Source organism: Schistocerca piceifrons, chromosome 7 (assembly GCF_021461385.2).
Source record: "Schistocerca piceifrons isolate TAMUIC-IGC-003096 chromosome 7, iqSchPice1.1, whole genome shotgun sequence".
NCBI lineage: Eukaryota > Metazoa > Arthropoda > Insecta > Orthoptera > Acrididae > Schistocerca > Schistocerca piceifrons.
In genome coordinates, this window is record NC_060144.1 from 184,428,346 (window position 1) to 184,445,213 (window position 16,868).

Below are 16,868 nucleotides of genomic sequence, written 5' to 3' on the forward strand. Positions count from 1 at the left end.
TTGGTAAGTCTTGGAATCTTTGTTTTTAATAGATATATATTTTCACAAATTCAGGCAGGTTCCCTCAGACAGAATTTCAGACAGCATAATCACTACTGAATAACCCCTTGATAATCACCTCAATTCAGCCAGTAAGAAAATCCTGAAGTTTCTTCATGCATGCCACCACACTCAGTAAGGTAACTCATTGATGTGACTGTCCTATGACTCATGGATGCGTAACAGAAGAAACTCAAGTAGCACATAAAATAGAAAATTCAGAGCTGGAGACTAGTAAATCTACTATCCACTCCCAGCCCCTTGTCACAGGGATCATAACCCTATGGAAGACTTGTCTGGCAACTCCATCCAGCACATCCTATTCCTGTCTGCCATAAGCTTATTCTGCTCAGAGGCTGGGCCACCTCTGAAAGTAGTCATGTCATGCAACGTATCTGGTACAATTTCTGCATTGGATTGCATGTAAGCATGACCACCAACCAGCAGCCATATGGATGAATTTCCACTGCCAAACTGTAACCAACAGCAGTTTTGATCACACAGTGACAGAAAACATACTCTATCACAAGCTGCAACATAGTTGGGAATGAAAACAGTGCTCCCAAAAGTGTAGAATGTGTTTCTTTTATTTCAGTCTTTTACCACAAAAATTCTAGTGAGCCTACTGATTTCAGTGATGACCATTTTCATATACAAAGACTGAAATTTATGGTCTGAAAACAATTTTTGTTATCATGGACTGGAATAAAAGAACCAAATTTCAAACAAACTTTACTTCAATGATTGCTTCACAGCCTCTGCCATCTGAAGCCTTTCTCCAAAAACCCACTTATCCAAATTATGACGATGACAGTTATCCTTTCAACACTTCCTTCAAACCCACAATCCTACTAGGCTCTATCTTCACAAGTCCTCTGCCCCACACCCACCGACACCTCTGCCAAAATGCCACACCCACCGACACCTCTGCCAAAAAGCCATAAGCTCACTCAGTCTCCACCCACATTATCTTCCCCACAGTTTGTTATTCCTCTGTTTGTCTCCTCCCTCCAAATCTACTCCCCCATGTTATCATGCATAGCATCAGCTCAGCAGTGCTGGTGCCCATGCTACATCCCCAACCCATGCATCTGCTGCTTCTCCCTCCCAGCTGATAGCCACAAAACCTCCTTGCCACTCCCCACTCCTTGACCTCCTCACCCAGTCCACCCAACACAGTTACCCAACCCAGCTGAGCTGCATAGTTCTATGAAGTCGACCAGCACAATGAAGCCATACAGAACACATATAGGTAGGTGTATGTTTACTCTAACACTCAAAAAGGAATTCAAGTGAAAGCTAGCACATTTAAGACATGTTTGCACCTTCGACAACTAAATGTCTCTAATATTTGTGAGTTCTTACTAATGCTCCTTAAATTGTTTACATTCCACCAGGACTTTCCATACCAATTTAACTGTTTCTTAAGCAATTACTTGCTGTAGTTTATCAGATCTCCGAATTCACAAATGATTTACTGTACTAACATGAGAAATAACTTCAAAGAAAACTACCAGCTCTTATTTTCCTGGTGTTACAGGATACCGTGGGCCCTGTCAGCATGGCCAGATACTGATGGCTGGTTCATCTGGGTCATCAGCACAGTGCCAGTGCAGCACTGGCCGTGTGAGTGTACACGGTGCTGCACCAGGATGCTGGCGACCACTTTCACGAGGACCTTGTCGTCGGGGATTTGTTGTCTTTGAGAACGAGGGAGGGAAAGGAATGTGTGAACCTGAACCCTGCCCTCAAGGGCTGCTGCTACATTTAGAATCGAAAACTTGCCATCACCCAGGGACAGAGTACCCATGTCCCAAGGGAAAGAGGCTCCTATTTTCTGATGTTGATCCTGGCGATGTGTCATTTCTAGGGATATGTGATTGTCCTATGACTCACGGATGCCTAACAGAAGAAACTCAAGTAGCACATAAAATAGAAAATTCAGAGCTGGAGACTAGTAAATCTACTATCGGTCTGCATAACAGAAAAGGAAAAACAGTAAGTGACTTTTCAGCAGACCAAAGAGATAAGCACATTTTACAAAATGAGTCAAAAAACATCACAAATGTTGGCATACGACATCTAGGGAACCTTCACCATCGCCATAAGCAACACCGTTACCTTCCATTTATCCATTCCGTCCATTATAATAGAAACAATGAACATATGAGGCACGAGAGCACTTTACAACATCAAAATGCAGAGCAACAAAAACACTACAGTGCTGACCAGGTTTCACAGGTGGCTATCACTGATTACCAGTATAATGCTACACAAATATTAGAAGACATTCATAAGCACATTGAATTCAAAACAGGAGCAATACCACATATTTCATATAAGAATGAATCAAATAACACTTACAAACAGGAACAAATACTGGAAGACATACAGAGACACTTCCCGACACCGATTTTAAACATAGACCAAGAAAAGTCATATATCAAAGGTGTGGAATATTATGATAACACACGTGAAACAGGAAGTAGTTCAGAAAGTGTACTTGAAACACAGGAAATAACTAATGAATTTCTTGGTACAGTAATTCCCAAGCCTAAAACCGATAAACTGCCACTCCATGTAGTGAAAGGTTCCACTGCACACAGACAAATTGATGCCAGCCAAAAACAAACTACTAATTCATGTGAAAATGTTGGCTGGGTCCTTTGGTTAGGTCAATGTTACAAGCTATATGAGCGGGGGCCATGCCAACACGGTGCCTGGCTGGTGCCAGACATAAGACAACCAGAAGATAAACTGCAGAATCAGCCTCTTATAGGACGATGTGAGTGCCAACCAGGTTATCACCAGTCTGATATCCAAGGAGATTGTCGGTCCCAATTAGTAGCTATCTCCACTTACCTTTCACACATTAAAAAGATGAACTCTGGTGAATGACAAACACTATGATGGAGGTGTATGCCAGGATATAAAACTAAGAATGGTCCAAAGTAGGCACTCAGTTTTCATTTAAGATACACTGAATTAAGGTATGAACAGCTAACTCAAATGTCTTTCAATTACACTATTCCAAGAGAGAGAGAGAGAGAGAGAGAGAGAGAGAGAGAGAGAGAGAGAGGTTAGTACTGACAAGTTAGAGTGGTGACAGAAGAGTTTCAATTTCATGTACCTTGAATACAAAAGAATGTTTTATCAATAGAAGAAACCCTTGTACCTCTTAAGAGTTCCTATAATTCATGCTTGATTGAAGTAATATTTACCTCATCAGCCTGGCATAATTAAAAGAGCATAATGTCTGTGATATGTACATAAAACATAAATAAATATGTATGCATATTATTAATACTCACTCTAACTTCTTCTGGAGCTCTGTGACTGTTGTTTCCAGGTTCAATAACTTAGTGTCCTTCAACTTCACCTCTTTTTCTATGGCTGCCAATTTTTCTGTCTTGCTGTCTACACTGAGCTGAAAAACGCGGAAAAAACAGAAAACTGTAAGGATTAAATGTGGCCACAGAAGCATTTGAAAGACTCATGTTTATGTCCAAGAGTGCTGCAAAATTTTCAGTTTCCTTTAATGATTAAGACTGTTGTGTGACATAACCTACATCCTATAACCACATACAAAATTTTATGTATGTTAGAGATCAAGGCTTGAACAGTGCTCCTCACAGATAATGAAGACAAATAGTATATATAGAGAGAAATGTTTATGCTGACTGAATCCAGTTAACACCTTCAAGTGGTATACTATACTTTCCTCTATCAGAAAATCTGACACTCATTTGTCAACATTGTGATTAAATGCTAAGCAATCTCTTCTACAACATGATAATATGAACATTCTTGTGATCTCTCAGGTTTTATTGATGGAAGAACACTATTAAGGAGCATTCTTGTATAAAAGCCCTTTTTTAACTTGTTTTTGACTTACCCCATCAATTTCAAGGAGACTTTCAATGATGATATTCAATTTGCACAAAATTGAAAACAAATAAATAAATAAAATCAAGGCAATCAAAGTACAATTTTAGAATTTCTATTAAATGATTTCCTAAAATCTTCTCATTTGAATTCCTACATCTACACATACAATGGCATGTGTTGGAGGGTATTTTGCATACCATTGTCACTTCTCTCTTTTCCTAATCTGTCATGAATGGTGCATGGTGAGAACTGTTGCTAAGCCTCTGTATGAGCTGAAATCTCTGTAATTTTATTTTCATAGGCAGTCTGCAACATATAGGGATGAAAAAGCAATATATAACTGACTTTTCTAGGAACATAAACTATCAGAATTATCACCACCACCCTCCACAGCAAAATGCTTTCCTTGTAGCTGGGTGACTTTTACATGGTGCTTTTGCACTTCGTATATAAACCCATGACAAAATGCAGTACTCTTTTTCAGAGATCTACTTCCTCTATCAATCTCACCAAATAAGGGTCCCAGGCTGAGAAGAGTTACTGAAGTATTAGTCAAATGATGATTTTGTAAGCTACATTGTTGTGGGTATACTACACTTCCCGAGGATTCTTTGAACGAATCTCAGACCAGCATCTGTTTCCTACTGCAGGGTGGAGAGCAGAGGAAATGCATGTTTTTGCACTACTGAATGATTGGGACACGGTTAGATAAAAATAATAAAAACAAGCATTAAGTGATAGATTTTTTTAATGCAGTTTTGATATATACATACTTTAATTAGGTTCGAAAAATAATGTCTTGGAGATGACGTCCTCCTTGCTGGATACAAATTTGGATCCTCTCCCGAAAGTTATGCATGGCTCTCTCCAACATTCCATTCGGCACGGCTTCATTTTCCTGACGAATGGAATTCTTCAGGTCATTGATTGTGTGAGGCTTGTTCAAGTACACTTTTGGTTTTAAATATGATGGAGGTCGCATATCAACAAATCGGGTGAGTGAGGGGGTCAGTAAACATCACCCTATTTTGAAATGACATGTCCTGGGAACATTTGTCGAACCACTTCCTTGGATGCTCTCGCCATGAGAGCTGTGGCACGGTCCTGCTGAAACCATATTTCTCTCATGTTTACTTTGACGCCTTTTAAGTTCTGGATGAAGAAAGTGGTTTAACATTTTAACATAGAACGCTGATGTCACAGTAACTGCAGGGTCCAACAATCCCCATCTTTTTAAATGAAGCATCACATTGTTACTTTTAAATTGTGCAGAGGTCTTTGGTGTAACTCATGTGGGTTCTCCAGCACCCAATACCGACAATTTTGAACACCGACGTAACTGTCTACGTGAAAATGTGCTTCATCACTCAGGAAGACTTTAGCATCTGCATCTTCCGCAAAAATTTCGTCCATTACGTGAAAAAACTCTCAAAATCCCCTTGACTAAGCTGCTGGACAATCATTATCTTGCACGGGTGAAACTTAAGATCATGATGTATGATGCAGTGAAGCGAACGACATGACATACCCAGCACTACAGCATGCCGTCTAGCCGATCGTTTCAGACTAGCAACAACTGCCGTTCTCACTCGGTCTACGTTTTCTGGAGTACGAACTAAATGGAGAAGACCACGTAATTTCTTTTCATCACAGATCCAGCATTTCTAAACACTGCAACCCATCGGAGTACAGTATTTCAATCAGGCACTGCACCTTGACATCCAAATCCAAAATTTTTATGGAAAAGACGCTGCACTGTAGTTACGAAATCATTGTTTCTAAAGTACTGCTTGACAACGAACACATGATGCTCTACGCTCCAACACTCCATAGCGACTGAAACTGCATTGTATAGGCAGTCTGCCAACATTCATTCAAGGCCAATACCCCCTTCTCATCGCCGTATGCTAGCGCTTCAAAAAACATGGATTTCCTCTGCTCCACACTGTATTAATCACAGGTGGTACTTTCACATTAAATTGCTCCATACAAATGCTCCCAGATATAATGGATGAGACAGATTCCAGTGATTGCCAACTGTATCAAACAGTAATGGATCTTTCCATCTATTTATGTATAATATGCTATCTTTATTTATAATGAGTGTCAGTGATCACTCTATATACAGAGTGACTATATTCTGCAGGTCTTCATGTAATTCTTTACCCTTTTCTAGTTTCCAACTTTCTATATACAATGTCGTCTGCTGCAGATACCCTCATGAAACTTATAACACTATCCACTTGTTCTCTGATATTTGTTGTTAAAAGCAGATGTGTCACTGTTAAATATTTATCTCTTTTACAGAGAAAAAAACGTTAATGAAATGACCATTTCTACAAAAAGGTGCAGCTCTGTCTAGTCTGCACTGAAATTATTTGTTTTATGTGATGTTTGATTTTATCTATGTCAACACAGCCCTGACAACTATGGGTTCGCATGAAAGTAGTATGAAAAAAGGCAGCAACTGGAATAAAAGGAAGCCAGTTACTTACAATCAGAGAGTCTTTTTCTTGATCCAGTTGTGCAATACTACCACGTAAAACAGTCCGTTCATTCTTAAGTGCTGCTACCTCTTTGTCAAGTTTAGCACGGTCACGCTCTAGTTCCCTCACATGCTCCTGGGCAATAGTTAATTCCTTACGGACCTGTGTTAACTGCCCTTGCGCTTCTGATAAAGATCGATCAGTCTGTTCTTGAAGATTCCTGAAAACAAAGAGCAAAAAGTGAATGTTACTTCTTTTAGGATGGATTAATACTTATACCCACATTTACCACAACTCTGCAAGTAATTATAAGCTAGCACTAAGACACGTTCACTGTAAGCTCTGAACATGTACAATAATAAAACTTCTGAAAAAAAACCTCATGGATTTATTGCTGATTGATAGGCTGTGCACACAGATGTAGTCATAATGCTGTTCTGTGAGGGTTCATTTGGAAGCAAGAGAAAGAGGCACCTGCAGCTCTCATTGGTAGTGCAAAATGAAGATTAATTACAGTAACAATCATAAAACCATAGCAGAGATTAACAGTATCTACACACGGAGACAGGGAGTAGATTAGGAGACCACAACCCTCTCTTCTGTTAGCATTTAATTCTGTCCTCCAGCTGCATACTCTTGGTACTGCTTTTCAGCTCCACCTTAGTTCATCTAGATATTCCTCCAGATTTGTTATCTTAATCCTCAACATCTTTCCTCTTTATTTTTCTTAATTACTTTTTTATACTTTTGTTTTTCCCATTTTCTTCGTGCTCCCACCTTGCTTCTTATTTGCCACTATTCATTCTGCTCCTCATTTCTCTTCCTCTCAATCCATCTTTACTCTCACTCTGTCCTCCTATCATCTCTGGACTGGAGCTGGCACAGTGCTTATCAGTTTACCATCTCTGATCCCTTTACTCTCACACCATCCCATTAATTTTTGTCTCCTCTCGTCCTTGCAAAATCTATGTCCTTCAATACCTGGGGTCTGAGTGATGTGACATTCCTATGCAACCTTCTCAAACCTATCCCACTTACCTCAATGAGGAAGGAATTAGCAGTGCTTAAGAGAAGGACAAGTTTTTTAATTTTTTTTTATTTTCACTTATGAATTACCTATCAGCAGTTCTGGGATTTCACCTCCTAAAGGTATGGGCCAGTCATTATGCTCCCTTATTTTGCACTTTTCACAACAGAATTCTCCTTTTGATGGGAAAAAGGCATTTTATTATCCCTCTTCCACATTCCTGGAGGTCCTCACTGATGATAGTATACACAGAAAGCAATGTTACTGGATCAGAAAGAAATGCTTTACATGTCTCCTTATCTTTGGCATAACAAAACCGTGTGTCAAGCAGTGAACATCTTTCAGTTTCAGTAACTGCCAACCCAACTTCAAGCAACAAAGGACCCAGAGTCGGCAATAAAATCAACATCTTAGCTATCTTGAAACAAGCAATGTGAGAGTCACTGTTGAGATGTAACATGTCATTTGTAGTATGAGAGTTCCATGTGCTTGATACCCATTGGCAGATGAAAGATGTTCTTAGCTTAAGGTAGGTAGTAATTAGGAAGCACCCCCATTAAGAGAGGTATATGATGGTTTGTACAGATCAGAGTTGTACCAATCCTGTGCTATCGGTGACTTGTGCAGCAGACTGGCACTTCTACCTCCTGGGTGAAGTAGTTTGTTCCATGGGACCAGGAGTGAAGGGCATGGGGCTCATGTTTCCTCCATGATGTCACAGAAATCATCACCAAGAAAACAACAGACGTTCAGGTATTATTGTAAAAATTATTCAGGGTCTCTCGTGAGATCCACTCATGCAGACATCTAGCTGGAATTTTACGCCTAGGTAGTGGATCAATTCTAAGGAGTTAGCATTGTATGTTAGAGAAAATACACCAAGTTCAACTTCTCTGAGTGTTTTATTTCACTAGATAGAAGAAAAGGTCTCTTTCAGAATCATCAACGCTGCAGATTGAAGTCCACTGTGGATAAGCTGGTTCACAGTTCAAGGGCACTGCATAGCAAGATCTTTCCCCCATTGATATTGTATGGCAACTGACAGAAAACTTAAGACAACTGGAACGTCCAGCAAAATACGAGAGCTGCAGATTGATTACTGGTCTGTTTCAACACCTCATTCCTATCACCTCAAGTAGTAAAATAAGCCATGAAACATTCCACTGCAACTACAGTTATCTCGGCATGGGAAATATATCCAGTCTATTTACAGTGTACATAATACAATGTATGAGTATTCTCAGAATGATTGAATGTAAGCTTTCATGACTGGCAAGGTTGATACCAATGGAAACCAAGTAAAATTATCTGTCTCCTGGGTAGCTAAAACTGAAATCTCCTGAGGATTCAGCTTTGGTTTCCTTTCCTTTCTTAAACCACTACAACAGAGACCAAAGAATATATTATTTTTCACAAAAACAAAAATACTCATGATTTCACTAACCTGGTCTGGTTATACAATGCCTGTTGTTGTGTCAATTCAGTTTGTGCTTGACGCAACTTCGTACGATTTGAATCTGCCTCGTCCCTCAGAGTAAGAACTTGGGCCTTGACTTCTCCTAACTGAGAGATCAGACTACGCCGTTCAGCCTCTAGACGCCTCACACGGTCCTCACTGTCCATTACAGCTTTCTCCAACCGAGCATGTTCAGTGACCTGTGTCTCTGTGCTTAACTGAAAAAATCAAAATTTTAATGCTCACGTGCACATGACTAATGATAAATTTCTCAGGAAATCTAACTGATAAGACATACATGGCAAATAATTATTAGTAAGATAATCATGCAAAATAAATCTCCTTTCCTTGAATACACATGACACTACAACCGCCTTCTCATCCATTTCTAAAGGAAATCATAAAATCCATTTACAGTAATATTATTTAACTGTCTCCACATCATTATCTTCAGAACCAACGATCAGTTCACAGTTAGTGACGAACAAGTGTTTATGATGAAATGTTCACACCTCTCCACTGCATTTTGAAATGGTTTGGTTTAATGGAAAGATGCAAGCTCATTATAATCTCTACAAAGCAAAAGTGACTCAGAATCAGCCCAGTTTGGTTTACACTAAACTTCACTGCATATCATTCTTAAATTTTCAGCATTATACACATTACTGGAAACTAAAGCCACTAGAATGTTGAAGATATTGATAATGGAGAATGTCTGGTATTGGGAAATTCAGTGGTAGTTAGCCTTTTCAAAACTTCCATTACCCTCTATGGTACTGTAGTACATATGAAAATATCATATATGTAAATACACTGCCTGACAAAAAATGAAGCACCCAGAAGACATGGCCATATGTAGTGTAATTTCTTACATGTACACACTATCAGCAGCTATGCGAATGCCTACAGCTGCAATTCTGCACGACACATATAATAGCCACCACAGAATATTAGTGTTGTTCATGTTTGTTTTGTTACCAGGCTTGGTACACTATGCGACAGATGTGAGCAGCATAAGATATCATATAATAACTGTGAAGGACATGGAGATGCCACATACTCATGTGAGACAGTGTTACTGAAAGGGGCCTCACTACATGTCTCCCTCTGGCTGCCTGATTAAATTGTGCAATGCCCAAATGATGGGCTGCATGGGAATACTCATCATCAAGGTTTGATTTGCCCTGTCTGACAACCACCAAGAACAAGTAATGTACTCCTGCACCACTGTGTGTCACCCTGTAACATTGATCAGGGACTAGCTGCAGCCAGACTAGGGAATTACCGTCCCCTGCATAGTATTGTGGTGCCATTTTTCAACAGGACGATGACTGTCCACACATGGCAAATGTCTGTATGAACTGTTCTGCATGGTGTAGAGGTACTCCCGCAGCCAGCAAGATCCACAAGATCAAAAACATGTGTAGGACTGGACAGCTTGTCAAACCCATCCCAGTGCCAGTACCCAGAATATGAAGGACCGGTTATGACTGTCGTGGGCCAGCTTTCCTCAGGAGAGGCAACCAAGTCAGTGCATACACCCAAGAAAAATAGTGTGTAACATCACAGTAAAAAGTGGTCTCACACTGCCTAGTTCTTTGTAAATTTTACTCAATTTTGTATTCACTGAAATAATATCCATACCCTCTAAACCAATGAAGGGTCATTTTGTTTCCTGCTCCCCTTCAGAATGATTCACTTTTGCTGTAAGGCAGTTAACAACACCCACAGATGCACTAATGGAATATTTAGTCAAGAAACATTTATATCCCATCAGTACAAAAAGTTTTGAGGCTTGAGTAATAAAAAATATACAGAGGAAAAGTTAAGATGGTGGCTTAATGCTTTGGTGTTCTACATAGCCTCCCTCTACTCGAGTATAACACACAGAATGTTCCTGCAACCAAGTGAAACTGTTCTAAAAGTCTCTTTTTGGGATGTTGTTCACCTCGTGCATCACATTAGCATTGACCAGTCATGTTTATTTCGGCACTTTGTCATTTTGTGGTAGGTTTGTATGCACAACCCAAGTCCCTTCACCAGTTGGTATTTTTTCCAGAGAACACTCGTTCGCATTTTGCATTTCAGCCAACTTTTGGACAAACTGCATACCTTCTCTGAGTACATAATCGCATTTCACAATGTTGAACCACCATCAGTTGGGAAGTTGGGATCTTCTGCAACTTACCCCATGAAAATACTGATTCTACAGGGTGGGGCACATAAAAGTGGCCTGGACGAGTGAAAATCATTGGATTAATGGTTGCATTAATGGAGGAGGAAGAGACCTGCAGTTACTTCCAACAGGACGGAGCAACTGCCCATACAGCTGGCCGAACCTTCGAGCACATTTACACACCCTTCATGCCTAACAGAGTTGTTAGAAGAGGTCACTAAGGTTGCCGCCCTTGTTGACCAACTAGGTCACCTGATCTGACAGTGTGTGAGTACTTCATGTGCAAGCCCTTTAGTCTAAGGTGTATCACAACAACCCTCATACCCTTCAGGAACTGCAGTGGAATATTTCAGATGAGACTGCAGCAATTCCAGCAGTCCAGCTTCGATCCGCCTTCAGCAGCTTGCTAACCAGAGCCTGTAAGTACCAAGAGATGAATGGTGGTGACTTTCAACATTTAAGTCAGGTAAGTACTGTATTTCCTTTATTATGCTGTGTCTCTTTGTACCTAGGAACTCTGTTCTCTGGGGCATTTATTTGGCACACCCTGTATAATAAGTCTCTTGAAAAACGTACATTACAATAGGCATCATTCTGCGTCCCTCATGGTCCCATTACTTATTTTGCTTTGTGTTAATAACCAGTCAGGGAGATACACCTCACTTGGATAAAAGTATCTCTTGCACAAGACATCTTCACACACATCGTAAGTTTGGTTCTGAAAACCCTATTTAGTTGAGCAACAGCATGCCAGGCTGTTTTTACTAGCTGAGCAAAATCATGCCATGCCTTTTTTGCTTGTCTATTTATTTTGTGCCCATCACGCCTGTGTTCACATCTGCACTAGATAAGATTACTCGTCAGCTGGTTCTATGGCTTAATAATTAATTTGTTTAACTTCCTTTTTCTCTATCTTTATTTTGCATTAAGCAAGTCTTATTATGATTCATTTTCAGACTTACTTCATAATTTGCTCTATTATTGTTTTCCACAAAATGTCCAAGTTTACTTACACTAGAACCAAACATTGCACTGTTGTAAACAACACTAAAGAGGTTCAGATATGTACCGCCAGAGTTGGTGGTCATGTGGGCACGAGATGTGCTTGCTTGTGTGAAATGAATGGTGTGTGTTTCTCTTTCTCTTTCCAACAAAGGCTGTGACCAAAAGCTACTGTGTAGGTATCTTAATTGTGCCTGTCTGCAACTTACTGTGACATTCTTACAATAAGCAGCAGTCTATATTTTCCTTTCATTATTAATATATGTTGTTCTTTTTTTGTGTTTAGTTATCCAAATATTTCACCTAGGACCTCCAAAGACAGCATTAATGTTATGGGATCTCGATTCCTAACTCCTCTTTCAACTCTGAAGGACCCACTACCTTGATGAATACTAATGGATCCTGCAGAATTAATGTACATATTCATCAGTATACTAACAAAAGTAGAAACCATGCCTTGTTTTTAAGAGACTTTTAGTACAGAATTCACTGAAACTGAATGAAAAACTTTTTTAAAATCCCATATAAGGAGTAATCCAGGCTTTCTAAAAAACTGTTCATTGAATTACATTCACTTTTACAGTGTGAGAAGTGCTGTTCCCCTAGCTCAAAACAGCTTACTGTATACTAGAGTATTTACATATAAGAACTATGTATACAATGTATCTGTGTATGCATCACTGTGTCTTACCCAGAAATCTCTGTTTCTCCATGTTGTCCTTGACATCTTGTGGAAAATTGTAAGAGTTACACTTCAAAATGCTTCCTCAACAATTTCAGTGAAATTCTTCATTGGTCTTTTACTGACAGTGAGCCAATGGGACTTGATTGCAATGGCCTTGTTTTTGTGGCATATGTTCAATAATGGAAAGAATTCTTGATGGACACAACAGTAAGTGGATTTTTCAACCAGCAGCAAAATTGAGGAATTTGTTACATTCAGTCAAGGACTATCTTGGCCTTACAGAACATGGCATGTATAAAATCCCATGCCAGTGTGGAGAATATTATACTGGGCAGACGAGTCGCACAGAGCAAGAACGCTATACTGTACAGAATCTCATACATGTCTATATCTACATGACTAATCAGTGGGAGCAGAGCATTGGCTGAACATAGAGCATCCCATATTTGACATGAAAACTTGAGTTTTATCCTCAGCATTGTCATTCTAAGACAGTGTTTTGAATGAGACCATATATATCTGTATGGCAGACAGTCTTATAAAGAGGGATGCAGGATTTCAACTAAGCACTGCATGGATTCTAGCACTGGCTGCCATTAAACTTAAACATGGGAAACACGAACCCCCCCCCCCCCCCCCCCCCCAATTTATCATCCTATACAGCGCATTGCATAGTTAATTCAGCTTTTAACCATTGGAGTTTCAGCAGCACAGTCATTTCTCACTGCACATGGCATGTGCCTCTCTTCAGCTCCTGGTAGGGGGCATTAAGTGCTGCTTCCATTCAGTCAGTTGTGAGTGCCTCCTCATGCATGCATAATTTCTGCTCTTGGTCTGATAAATTTTGATGCTGGTGCACAATTATCACTAGCTGAAGATGTTGAACAGTTGTTTCAATGAAATATTGGGGGTCTTGTACATTGTTATCTGGCAGCAAGCGGCAAACCTGAGAAGTGTATTAGCAACAGATCCAATGGGGAAGCCTCGAAAGCCAATTTAAATGTTCTTTACTAAAAGAGCTATGGAATAACTGCTTATTACCATACCTTTAATCTCTCTCTCAAAGCATCTCTCTCCTCTTGCAACCGTCTTACATCATCTTTAGCACAGTCTCTTTCATGTTCTAGACGTTTCACAGCAGTCTGCAGATGAAATAAAGAACAGGAGGGTTGTAGCTTTTTGCAGTACATGGAAAAAAATGTCTCAGTCAGGCAGTTTCCAGTAACCATAAAACAAATAAGGATACAATAAAAATAAAACCATAAACATGGAAAGAGAAAGAAGATATTTTAAAAAGGTTCTGACAGAGCACGTCTACTGAAATACATTATTTGTGAGACTATGCCAATTTTGAGTATTTACATTGAATTAACATAAAAATATTATTCTTAATAATAATACAGCAACATCAGCTAGAAGACTGATAGGATCATAAAAGTCATGAAGAGATGATTGGTACTTAATTTTTAACACAAACAAAATATGACAAAAATAAATGAATACATAGAAGCTACACTTTTTAAAAAAATTCTCCTAATAATTAATTAGTCTTTTTAAATTTCTTTATTGAAAAAATTATAATTTACACCAAAAAATTCATAAAATCAAAACATTCCATGAAATTCTTTCATTTTCAGTCCACTAGTATAAATATTTAATTAATTCCATCATGTACTTTATATAATGTGTGTGTGAAATTTCAATCTATGCAACTTTCTTTTTTTCCTTTAGTGTCTATGGAACTCAACAAGAGTACTTTCTGGAATTTCAGTGGTGGAGCACCTTCACATATGATTTAACGTATCTGCAATATTTTCAGTTGCGATAAATTCCTTCCACAAATTCTCAAACAGCCTCAATGCCCAGTTGTCGTGGAGACAGAGCGTGTGTGTGTTCAAATTCGGAATGAAAGAGGAAGTGGGAGAAGTGTCTTCAATGTTTCTAACTGGCACACTCCTCTTTCTGATCCATTTAAATTTTTACATTCATGTCCCAGTACATTAACATTCAAAATCTTATTTCTTGCTGGTCATTAAAAGTCAGGAGCAAGTGAATTCCATAATAGAATTAGCAGCAGACAATATATAAAAATATTTTTAATAAGATGTAAAAATAACTTCAATCAGTATTCACATTCTTGTGAAATTTCATAATGCAATATTTTTACTCTGATCCAAAAATCTTTAACAAGTCACTAGTGAATAAAAGTTAGCAAAATTGTGTACCTACAGATTTTTGAAAATAATTAATAATCTACTTTATTACTCAATCTATAAATAATATGATTATCCACAATACAGGACTCACGTGTTTGCTAATGCCCTACACTACAATACACACAATGAAACGTGGCACCACACAGAGAAAGCTAAATAGCGCTCATATCAATATTCTTACATTTGTGTGTGTATATTGATATGGGTGGAGGAAAGGGATGAAGCACACATGTACATGAATGCATGATTTAAGCATTATGTCCTAGTAAGCAAACAGCAGCTACTTAGTACAACTAGAAAAACAGCAGCATCACTGATTGGAGAGTATGTCATTTACTCTGACGTATACTACTAGCAGAAAAGCTAGAAAGAACTACTGTTTATGTTATTCAGTGCTGATCACAAACTGAAGTATTTTTGAGGGTTGCTTCATGCAGCTAATATGTTTGTTTGGAACCCTCTCGGTCTCTGAAGATTCTCTTTCATGATAGGTGCACTTGGCCGATATCGCATTTAATTTTGCATGCCAATCATTCCATCACATTTGCAAGAATCCTACAGGTTTTCATATCTTACATTTCTGCAAGGGAGATGTTACACATACAGCAAATCACTATTAAAATATCTGTCCTAAGAATATATTCAGCTACCTCTATTAAATATTCAGTACAAATCTAGAACAATTTATTTTTTTTATAAGGTGTGAAATGATCCACAAGGCTGTGAAATGTGTCAAAAAATAATAAATGTATTTTCATTTTAGGGGTATTAACAAACTTATAGTGGACAAAGAACTAGTATTTTATGAATAAACAATAGATTCAAGATTAATTCCATTACCAAAAAATATTTCCAAGACAAACTGTATGTAAATCAACGTACTTGCATCACTTAGAAAACTTATGACACAAGAAGGTGTACTGAATAATAAAAACATTTAACTTAAAGGACAACCATTGTATAGCCTCAGTTTTTACCTCAGGTGGTGCAAATACCTAGATTTCAGTGAATTTTGATAGAAAAAAGAAGTATGGAAACTAAAACCTGAACAGAGATCCCGTTTGTAGGAGATCCAGGAGATTGGGTTGGCGTTAGCGATCTGCGTGTCTGAAGAGCATCTATTTTTGTCTGAAGATGTAATTTTTCTGATGCTAATTCCTTGTTTGTCATCTCTAACATTTTTATCTCTTTACCTTGTTCCTGTAATCTGCGCCTCAGGCTCTGCATCTATATTGAAAAGAAAAAATTTTGGTACAAAGAGTGCTACTGACCACATTTCACCTTCAGAATGCATATCTTTGACAATGTAGGTGCCCTTCACAGGCAAGGTGTAAATAGCGTTCACAAGTATTCATATTAACATTCTTACATTTAAGTGTGCATATTGATGTGAGTGGAGGAAGTCAGTTTACATCTGATGTTAATTTTCAGATGAGAAACATTATTTCCTGTTTTTAATAGAAAAAGTCAATGGTCATGTATCTGCAAGCCATTATTACTGAAAATAATACTGTAAAAATATTCTATAATCATATATTTGTTAATATATAAATACAAAGATGAGGTGACTTACCGAACAAAAACGCTGGCAGGTCGATAGACACACAAACAAACACAAACATACACACAAAATTCAAGCTTTCGCAACAAATTGTTGCCTCATCAGGAAAGAGGGAAGGAGAGGGGAAGACGAAAGGAAGTGGGTTTTAAAGGAGAGGGTAAGGAGTCATTCCAATCCCGGGAGCGGAAAGACTTACCTTAGGGGGAAAAAAGGACAGGTATACACTCGCACACACGCACATATCCATCCACACATACAGACACAAGCAGACATATTTAAATTGTCTTTAAATATGTCTGCTTGTGTCTGTATGTGTGGATGGATATGTGCGT

General features: G+C 38.6%; 2 protein-coding genes across 2 annotated transcripts in view; one reads left to right on the forward strand and one right to left on the reverse strand.

Annotated features, from left to right (window-relative positions):
• Positions 1-3,660, forward strand: part of LOC124804894 — a 119,341-nt gene extending 115,681 nt beyond the window's left edge. Inside the window, exon 5 of the mRNA XM_047265267.1 lies at positions 1,580-3,660. Coding sequence (XP_047121223.1) covers positions 1,580-2,937 — 1,358 coding nt within the window. The 3' untranslated portion in view covers positions 2,938-3,660. The remainder of the gene's footprint in view (positions 1-1,579) is intronic.
• LOC124804893 (centrosomal protein of 135 kDa-like) overlaps positions 1-16,868 on the reverse strand; it is a 412,291-nt gene that overhangs the window by 262,209 nt on the left and 133,214 nt on the right. Inside the window, exons 12-16 of the mRNA XM_047265266.1 lie at positions 16,020-16,202; positions 13,806-13,901; positions 8,885-9,114; positions 6,423-6,633; positions 3,351-3,466 (exon numbers count right to left, since the gene is read on the reverse strand). Coding sequence (XP_047121222.1) covers positions 3,351-3,466; positions 6,423-6,633; positions 8,885-9,114; positions 13,806-13,901; positions 16,020-16,202 — 836 coding nt within the window. The remainder of the gene's footprint in view (positions 1-3,350; positions 3,467-6,422; positions 6,634-8,884; positions 9,115-13,805; positions 13,902-16,019; positions 16,203-16,868) is intronic.